The sequence below is a fragment of the Electrona antarctica genome, assembly GCF_951216825.1.
Source record: "Electrona antarctica genome assembly, chromosome: 19".
Taxonomy (NCBI): domain Eukaryota; kingdom Metazoa; phylum Chordata; class Actinopteri; order Myctophiformes; family Myctophidae; genus Electrona; species Electrona antarctica.
Genome location: NC_136800.1, coordinates 10,336,223 through 10,346,420, shown reverse-complemented (window position 1 = coordinate 10,346,420; position 10,198 = coordinate 10,336,223). Strand labels below are relative to the sequence as shown.

The 10,198-nt window shown below is 41.2% G+C and overlaps 1 protein-coding gene across 1 annotated transcript; it reads left to right on the top strand.

Annotated features, from left to right (window-relative positions):
• Positions 1-608: 608 nt before the first annotated feature.
• myl13 (myosin, light chain 13) lies at positions 609-8,685 on the top strand. The gene is made up of 6 exons (XM_079529864.1): positions 609-771; positions 3,054-3,081; positions 4,627-4,776; positions 6,909-7,082; positions 8,312-8,422; positions 8,531-8,685. The coding sequence occupies exons 1-5, from the start codon at positions 673-675 to the stop codon at positions 8,416-8,418; spliced, it is 558 nt and encodes a 185-aa protein (XP_079385990.1). The 5' UTR covers positions 609-672; the 3' UTR covers positions 8,419-8,422; positions 8,531-8,685.
• The last annotated feature ends 1,513 nt before the right edge of the window (positions 8,686-10,198 follow it).

Here is a 10,198-nt window from a genome sequence, read left to right as displayed (position 1 = left end):
AACTTTGATGATGGAGAGGGCCACTATATTTCCACACTCACTCCATAGGGCCATATATTAGCCTACTGTCGTAGCAAAAATAGCCGATCTACAAGCTCAAAACGCGTCGCGCTGCGACGCGTTTTGAGCTTGTAGATCGGCTATTTTTGCTATATTCAAATTTAAATCTTGAATTATTTTTTGCTATTTTTGAATTGGAATCCTGAAAATTAAATATTTATGTAATTTCAAATGCCTTTAATTATACTTGTGTTGAAGCAATGAGCTACTAATTTAGACTGAAGTAATTCAAGCGGGTCATGTTTGCATGTTGTGGAATTGTAAACAGCTGAAACCAATAATATATCAGTATTCTGACATTAACCTGAGGGCCACATTAAGTGAAGGTGGGGGCCGCATGTGGCCCCCGGGCCGCCAGTTGCCCACCCCTGTCTTAAATAGAAGCACAAAGGCATGGCCTTTTATAGCACTCGTCCTATTGTTGGCCGCATGGTGGGTGATGGATGGGGTGATGGATGGGGGGGGGGGGGGGGGTGGCACAAGGTGACACACCGTGGGCAACGCATAAAAAGGGCCCTGGCATCAAAGGGCCACAACACCACACCCTCAGTGTGCCGTAGCCTCTCTCTGCAGTGTCACCACCCCTCCAGTATCTCCTGAAAGCTCCTCGCAATGGCTCCTAAGAAGAAGGAAGAAGAGAAAAAGGCACCCGCCAAAGCCCCGGAGCCCGAGCGGCCCAAGACCCCAGACTTTGACCCCGCTACAGTGACGGTAAATGATCCTTTCTAAGTCTTTTGATCGGTTTTATTTGGGTTCATTTGCAAATCTACTGCATGTCTGGTTGAGAAATTCTGTACACTGTGAAGGAAAACACGGAATCAATGTGTTTAGTAGTAGTAATACTATCATTATTATAATGGGTACTTGAGGGAGTTCCAGGGGGGACCCAGCTAATTGATAATTTGGAACCAAATGGACCCTTATGGGGAGAGTGTACAAATGGAACCAAATGGACCCTAACGGGTCCATTTGGTTCCATTTGTACACTCTCAGAGTTAAATTAACATTGATTTTTACAATATAAATTGGGGGTCCCAGAGATAGAAATGCTATTAAATGGGGGTTCCGTATCCTAAAATCATGTAAAACTGGGGGTCCTTGAAGTTAAACTGGATGAGAATCACTGGATGAGAATCACTGCTAGAGCCGTAAACATCTTCTCTTATGGGGGTCCCTGGCATACCTTTTAAAATGGGGGTCCACGGGCTGATTAGTGTCAATTTGGGGGTCCTTGACATGAAAAAGTTTGGGAACCACTGGGCTAGTGTACAGCAGATCCTAGCTAATAGCTATGACATCAGAATTCTGAAGAAGTCTGCAAAATTAGGCTGGTAGTCACATTTGGTTTCAAGAGCATCAGAGACCCCATGTGTCACGAGCAGGGCGGTGCATGCAAATATGAACGTTCAAGAAAAAATGGCTTTGATATTGATGGGAACTTGAATGTCAAATCCATGTGACGGTTCACGGTTTAGATTAGAACATATATGATATAGTCCACATGTTGATGTCTTTAGTGCTCTCAAGCATGTATCACAAATTATGAAGTGCCTTCGCTGCAACTTGGCATCATCGTCAGGCTGGAGTTGGAAATGTACCAGTTGATACAGGACATCATTGGAAACTTAAGTTTATCTTATGCTGAGTTGGCCCCTTCTCAAAGGGTCAATGTTTTCCTGGTTGAGGGAGCAGCCATGTTACAATGGAGTGAGGTTGAAGCCACACAAAATGAAAAGCAGACCACCCACACCACTACTTTGAGGGCAAGGGTGGGGGTGGAAAAACCAGGAGGAAGCAAAATATATATAATTATGAGTTACACTATCCAACTTTAAACATGCTTGGGTAGGCTTTTTGATAATATTGTTACAGTTTCATGACAGGGCTGGGTCTGTAGATATGCAGAGACAGTAACTTACGAGACTGTCTGAACTGAATCCAACACAAACATACTGAATAGAACCGTTTTTATGCAAAATAGTGGATTGTTGTTGCATTTCCAAAGAAAGACAGTGTAGTTACGTTTGTGTTCTTGTTTGTGAAGAAAAGAACCTCCAGGTTTACTTGAGAGCTATTTTTACTAGTCCAGTTGGTATACGATTATGATACATGGCGACGTGATAGAACAGGTCTGCTCAAGTCCTTAAATAAGAATATTAATTGTTTTCCCCAACAGTATCTTCATAATTGTTTGCGCATCTTCATAATTGTATAAAGTTACAATTCAAAGTTTATATCAGTCTGAATTTAGCTAAAATTGTGTACTTGACATTTTGTGTCGCTTTTGTATCACTTGACTTGATGATCTATCTTTTACGTTTTTATAATTCATGTACTGTTGAAATACCACTTAAATTTGCATGTAAAGTGCCCTCAAGTAGCATCATGTCCACATCCATCTTTAGGCAGGGAGGTCATGACCATGCTAAGTGTCTTGGTGCAGGCAAAGCCTCTCTCCTTTTACGTGACCAAATTAAAGTGCTCGTGTCAAATGAAGGTGGCCCTTACGGCGTATGATGGGCCTGAAAGCATTGTGCAAGCAGATGGTGTTGTTCTCAAGGCCACGGTTAAACAAAGCAAACTAATAACTGGAACGGATGCCGTGAATAAGCAGAGTGTAACAGGAGCTGTGGAATCTCCAAGAGCATGAGACAATGCAGGAGGTGTTGAAAGGGTCCCCGTAGTGAGGTTACGGCAGCCTTGCAGACCTCATCGCAGTGGAATGGGGTCATACGCGTCGTGTCAAAGTTCCGCTAAGTAAATCATACGCAACTCTCACTTGTTCACCGTTAAATTGCTCCGGGTTAAGCATTGGCTAAATGCTTCCAAATCCAAGGTCAGGGGTCACACTTAACACTTTGCCACCTGCCTTTAAAACATTTTCACTGTAAACAATCCTGTAAAATGACTTAATGTCTGATCTTTTGGACAGCCTCACAGAAAATGTAATCATTTACATCACTTTTTCTTTTTGTGTTTGTTTGTTTTTTCAGCTGGAGTTTACCCCTGAACAGATTGAGGGTAAGATTGTTATCACAGTTGTCACTTGTGTTGCATGGACTGGACTGCACGCTATTTATAGATGCAATGACTGTTTTGTACTCCAAGTACCAGTCTGTTAGTGTCAAATAGAGAAATATACATCATCAGCTGATGAGTATAGTAGTTTAGGGATGAGCTATATTCACATCCAAAAAACTGCTTCCCATTTATCTAAAACCATACATTGATTCTTGCTTTATTATTTAGCGTAGTAACCTTTTGCCTGAGATATGACTCACTGTTGCTAGAAATCTCCAGGACCAGCCATCAGCTGGGGTAAACTGAAAATGGATTATTTTTTCCCCTCCCTGTGGGATCAATCAAGATCGAATTAATACATCACAAAATTTTTATTTTTCATCTCCTGAACAGAGTCCGGTAGTATAATATCTACTAACAACTCCATGTTTGAGGTTTTTGATTTGTTTGCATAAATCAGTGCTATTGAACACCCTTTAAGTCTGTGTATTGGATAAAAAAAAATATTGAACCAATGAAAAGTAGTAAATAGTGCTTCGGACAAAACCTCTGAACTCCATTGGACCCTCAAACTGTCTGCTAAAGCAACTAAAGGCCTATTCATAGTCTGGATTTTCACCACCAGAGCTGTAATAATGTGGAGCGGTGGTGAGTAAAAACAGAGAGAAGGGTTGGGGAGAGCGGTGGTTTGCTCTTCACAGAGAGAAGGGTTGGGGAGAGCGGTGGTTTGCTCTTCACAGAGAGAAGGGTTGGGGAGAGCGGTGGTAAAAACAGAGAGAAGGGTTGGGGAGAGCGGTGGTAAAAACAGAGAGAAGGGTTGGGGAGAGCGGTGGTAAAAACAGAGAGAAGGGTTGGGGAGAGCGGTGGTAAAAACAGAGAGAAGGGCTGGGGAGAGCGGTGGTAAAAACAGAGAGAAGGGTTGGGGTGGTTTGCTCTTCACCGCGGCTCAGTGACGTCATGTTGGAGAGGGTTGGGGAGAGCGGTGGTTTGCTCTTCACCGCGGCTCAGTGACGCCATGTTGTAGTTCGGTGGTCACCTCACCACCGAAAATATTAGACTATGAATAACGCTTAACTCCACCACTTCTCCCCCCCCCCCCCCTCTCAGGCGTATAAAGGAGATGATTTTTTTTTCTTTTTCAGGAAATATATATATATATATATATATATATATATATTTCCTGAAAAAGAAAAAAAAATCATCTCCTGAATCTTTTGAAAATAGCAGAGCTACAAGCTCACAATGCGTTGCGATTGTAAATCGGCTATTTTCAAATGGCCGAAATGTATATAGGGCTGAAGTGGTTAATGTATGTTTTGCAATAAGAGTCAAAATCTACAAATAAAGTAACTAGTAACTACAGTTTTCAAATAACTGTAATAATATTAGCCTCTGTGATGCAGTGGGATAGAAGTGAAAGTATTGAAAATACCTAAAAAATTTACTTATAAGTATATACACTACTTGAGTAAATGTACTTAGTTACTTTACACACCACTGCTGGAAACAGAGTATACTGAGAACAAGTCTCTCTCTCTCTCTCAGACTTCAAAGATGCCTTCCAGCTGTTCGACAGGACGCCAGCCAATGAGATGAAGATCACCTATGGGCAGTGTGGGGATCTGATCCGGGCACTGGGACAGAATCCCACCAATGTAGAGATCACCTATGTTCTTGGAAAGCCCAAACCTGAAGGTTGGTATATAATCATGGAAAGTCCATCCCATAGTGTTGCGTTGTGTAACAAAAAAAGTACTCTTTTTTTTTTTACTTAAGTAATCAATACTGAAATAAATAATAATAATAATAATAATAATAATAATAATAATAATAATAATAATAATAATAATAATAAAGTTACAAAGTAAAAGTCCGGATTTCAAACTGTATTTGTGTAAAAGTACACAAGTATTGGTATAAAAAAGTTCCAGAATTAAAGTACTCATCAGTCTGACAGTCATTATGCTGAATGTTCCATTTCAAGTTTCAAATGTATACAAATCTTTTCAAATGGCCGAAATGCTATATAATATGGCTGAAGTGTTTTGTAATAATGATCAAAATCTATAAAGTAAGTAACTACAGTAGTAACAAAAGTTTTCAAATAAATGTAGTGGAGTAAAGGTACAATATTTGGATCTGACATGTAGTGGAGTAGAAGTAAAAGTATTGGAAATTGAAAATACTCAAGTAAAGTACAAATATCTCAAGATTGTACTTAAGTACAGTACTTAAGTAAATGTACTTTCCACCACTGATGAGTAATTGACCATATGCAGACCGCGTCTATCTTGCCAGCAAGGTTGTAAATTGTAACTAGCTGCAATTTCCAATTGACAGCCCATTCATCCAAACAGAAAAGTCCTATCTGATTGTATTAAACAACGTCAAACTCACCAACATTGCAGCTGTACGAAAAGCTTGAATTATCCTCTTTCTATCTGCAAAGTGTTTGTTTCATAAAAATCCACCGTAGACATGTTATGAGCGTGTCAATAAATTCCTTGCAGATGATTATTAAGTGTCGGAGTTTGGAAGCGCTCATTATCAGTAAAGCAACGTTCTGCTGCCTCCTGGTAGGCATGGGCTGTTGAGTGATATTTGTCTCCACCAGGCCGAAGGCATGGGGAGAGAGTATGTTTTGCACTCCGTCCGTGTGTGTGTCCGTCCGTCCGTGTGTCCGTCCTTCCTTCCGTCCGTCTGTGTACAGCTAATCTCCGGCACCGTTAACCCGGTCGATGCCAAACTTTGCACACACACTCCCTGGATGCCAACGATGAACCTCTGCCCCACATTTTCCAGAACGGCCTGTTATAGCGCCACCATGAGGCAGCTTTTCACATGTTTTACCTAAAACTGCACCGATCTGTGTGAAACGTTGCATGCACACTCCCTAGAGGCCAAGGACAAACCTTTGACCTTCATTTTCCGCATCTGCCTTTTATAGCGCCACCAGGAGGCCGACTTTTGTAATACACATTTTTTGATATTACTCCTCCAGATTCTGTCCAAAAATCTCACAAATCGTTACACAGTATCTCTATGGTCATGTGCTCAAGTCGGATCTGTCCGATATTTCATATTCCATCCTAATTGGCTATAATTGGCTTTCACAGTTTGCAAGATTGCCCCGTTTTGAACAAAAGCCTCAAATCATGAACGCAGCATGCAATTTACGTGAAATCTTTCACACATTTTCTTACTAGGCTGAGGAATATATCCCACCCTTTTCACATTGCCCTGTTATAGCGCCACCAACAGGTTGCTTTTTGCAAAACACATTTTTGGAACAAAATGCCTCAAGTCATCCAATTGTCATCAAAGGCAAACATGTTTACATTACTCCTAAACATTTTGCCAAACATCTCACACAGTCCTATCCTCCTGGTGGAGACCTGTGCCCAGAAGGGCACTTTTTCTAGTTATATGATGTATTGCCATGTTTTTTGTTCTTGCTTAATGTAAATCGCTCTGGATTAAGAGCGTCTGCTAAATACCCTAAATTGTAAATTGTTGTCATCAGCCATATTTGAGAAAAGTTGCAGTTCTACCTCAATTGACTTCTAAGTATACAAAAAGTTCTAAAAAAAAGAGTCACCTATATTATATTCAGGGAGTTACTTCTTACTGGCAGTTTAAGAAATATGACGCTGATCAGTCCAGTGGTTTGTGAGATTAACCTCTGGACAGAGACATACTGTGCACGCACGCACGCACGCACGCACGCACATGCCATGGTATTAAGAAAAATAAGGGGTACAATTCATGTTGAAAAGCGTTATGTTGAAAAACATCACATTATGCAACCCACTGTGATGTCTCTCCAGACATGCTCAACAAGATGCTGGACTTTGACCAGTTCCTCCCCATCCTCGGCCACATCTGCAAGGCCAAGGACCGCGGGACATATGAGGACTTTGTTGAGGGTCTGAGGGTGTTCGACAAGGTGGGAGATGGCACAGTCATGGGTGCTGAGCTCAGGCACGTCCTGGCAACACTGGGTGAGTCCGAGAGCTGACCCCGTAAGCCTAAATGTATACTTTCGGGGTCGCATGTCGGGGTCACGTGTCAAAAACAGCCGAGTCACAAGCTCACAGATGCGACGCGATGTGAGCTTGTAGGTCTGATGTGTTTTTGCTGAGCGACACCGTCGTGCAACGGAGCACGACGGCAACACGATTCCAATAAGAGATAACCGTACCATCACTGCACTGCACTGCACCCGGAGAGAGGCCTCCCCATTGAGACCTGCATGAGACCACATTCTACAAATGTCTTCTAAATCCTAACAGTTTTCTGAAAAACGTATGTTTCTTTATCAGTGGTTCTCAAAGAACTATTTCATGTCAAGGACCCTAAAACATATATGCCATTGGCCGCCGACCCCCATCTGAGAATATGTTGTTGTTCCCCCCAGAAGCAAAGATATGAGTGTAAAAGTTTGCTGTGAAAGAATATTATATTCAAAGATTTGCATACGTTTTCACGATAAAAAAGACCCAAACAGCAGATCTACAAGCTCTGTAGATCTGCTATTTTTCAATAGCTAAAGTTTAAAATAATGGTTAAAGTGGTTAGAAACTACAGTGACACAGATACGTTCCAGATCTTAAGCCCAAACCACACCAAAGGGTCGAAACGGGACGGGGCGGTTTTAGCGTTGGTCCCAGCGGTGTGATATGTCCTGTTGTAAGGTCGACCCAAGTCGGCCCAAGTGATTCAACTGGTTCAATTCAATGGCCTAAACCACACCAATGGGCCGCCATGCGTCTACTCGCAACCGTTTGGGTGCAAGGAGTTGCATGGCGACCCGATTTCTAGTTGCAAAAAACTGATTTCAACCATACTACTACTTTGTACTACTAGGACTTTGTAGAGGAAATTGTTAAAAAAAAAAAAAAAAAATTAATCATTTTCATTTGGGGGATATCTTTCACAATAATAAATGTACATGTTCTAGACATTCTAATGATCACAAGAAATATATATATTACAGGCATTTTACTTACTTTTTGTCAGGGTTAAAGGTTAAAAATTGTCCAGAGATTTTGAAGTTGTGTGAATTTCTGCCTCTGTGGGGGGTATTTATATGCAAATATCATGACCAATGGCATTGCAAGACTAAACAATGAACACCACAAAAATATTATTAATTCAATTAATTAATGAATTCAAATATAAATGTTGACCAAAAGCTGAATTGGTTGTGTGCATGCCTTGTGGGCCACAGGTGAGAAGATGAAGGAGGGTGAGCTCGAGCAGCTCATGACAAACCACGAGGATGCCAACGGATGCATAAACTACGAGGCTTTTGTAAAGCACATCATGGCAAATTAAACTGGTACGGTATACTGGATGTCTCTGGTGCTGCTTATTGCCATGCCTGTCGGTATTGCATTATGAAACGATGACAATGACATGAGTCTAATGACTGTTTCTCTTTCACCAGGACACGAAAACACTGAATTGTTGACCTCAGAATAAGTTTGCATTTTGTGTATTATTATTGTATATTTCCCTTTTCCACGTGTCCCTGATGGATCAATATTTCAACAAGTTGCAAAGCACATTTCAACTATTCATTGTTTTTCTATCATCCCTTTGTTGACTATGCATTTCACGTCACATACTTACTTGTAGATCAAAAAATGCTGAATAAACTAATTCATTTTCATGACGTTTTTTGGGGGGGTGAGTTTTTATGTTTTATTTATTTAGACCAGAAAGCAAAAGGTATATAGGAACAGAGATAACATCAAACACATGTCTTGTCCTTGTATTTTCTTTGAAAGGTGCAATATAAATCTAAGTTATTAATATCATTATTATTATTATTGTGCTGTATTTCAGAGCCTAGACATGTTGAGAGTGGCATCTGCAGTATAGCCTAAATCCTGCAGATGGCATTGCAGAAAACTGAGCTGTGTGTGTAGTGGTGGAAAAAGTACCGAAATACTGCAATGTAGAAATACTCTGTTACATCTTTACAAGTATAAGTTCAGAATTCAAAATGTACTTGAGTCAAAGTACAAAAGGAATGGTATCAAAATGTACTTAAAGTACCAAAAGTAGAAAGTAGATTCATTACGCAGAATGTCTCATCGCACAGGTTTTCAAATGTATAAAACTAGAGGGCCATGTGCAACCCAGATTCGACACAAACAAGGGACTAAATTAATTTCGCTCTTATGCCAACAAAATGTGGAACGCCCTACCAACAGTCATTAAGACATGCGGATCCCTTGACTCCTTCAAAACTGCTCTCAAAGGGCACCTACGGACAGCTGCAATTCGAAACCGGCCCCCGTAAAATCTGAATCACACCTACATGTACCATCAGCTCCCAGTACTTCCCACACAACTTGGTGCACCCAAGCCGTGCTACTCATGCGTTGAGTTCGGGATCAAACCCATGAACTTGTGGTCCAAAGACAAGAGCTCTACCGACTGAGCTATACCCGGACACAATGCAACCATTATCCCCAATGGCAGTTGTAAGGAGTTGCATTGGTGTGACATGTCCTTGAGTGTGTGATTTGGGCCTTAGTGTGCTCTATAAATAAAGTTGGATTGATGTTTTACCTGTGAAATGGTCGTGTCAGTGTTTGACAGTGCAGGTAGGGCTGTGTTGTTCCAGCTACAGCCTGGTAAACTAGTCCAGGCCACACAGACACCCACAGGAGCTCATCACCTCATCTTGAGACTGGACATCGTGAGTGGAACAGGTGCAAATGGCAGGTCTGAACTTCCACATTATCAGACACCCTTTGCTTGACCTAAAAATAGAAGAGAATCAAACAATAACGAATAAATAGATAAGATAATTTTGCTAAATGAATGGGTTGTCGTCATGCATAACTCAACCACTGGCATGTGTTGTTGCTGAGTTTATTATCTCGTATGATGTATTGAATCATCAATCAACTTCACAATCACGGCAACCTGTTGCACCGATGCAACTGTGATGGAGACTACTGGGTGTAATTCTAGAATGGATGCGCAATGGGCTCCATGCATACACACCATTTTGGAAAGAACTTAGAACCTACTTCCTTCACAGGTGATATTACAGCTGATGCTAATGAACAGAGATGTCTATGCTAATGAAGGCTCTGTT

What these genes read in the sequence shown, in the direction of transcription:
- myl13 (XM_079529864.1), top strand. Translation starts at nt 673, where the DNA reads ATGGCTCCTAAGAAGAAGGAAGAAGAGAAAAAGGCACCCGCCAAAGCC. An exon ending in TACCCCTGAACAGATTGAGG is followed by an intron (nt 3,082 to 4,626) that starts GTAAGATTGTTA and finishes TCTCTCTCTCAG; the next exon opens with ACTTCAAAGATGCCTTCCAG. An exon ending in TGGAAAGCCCAAACCTGAAG is followed by an intron (nt 4,777 to 6,908) that starts GTTGGTATATAA and finishes ATGTCTCTCCAG; the next exon opens with ACATGCTCAACAAGATGCTG.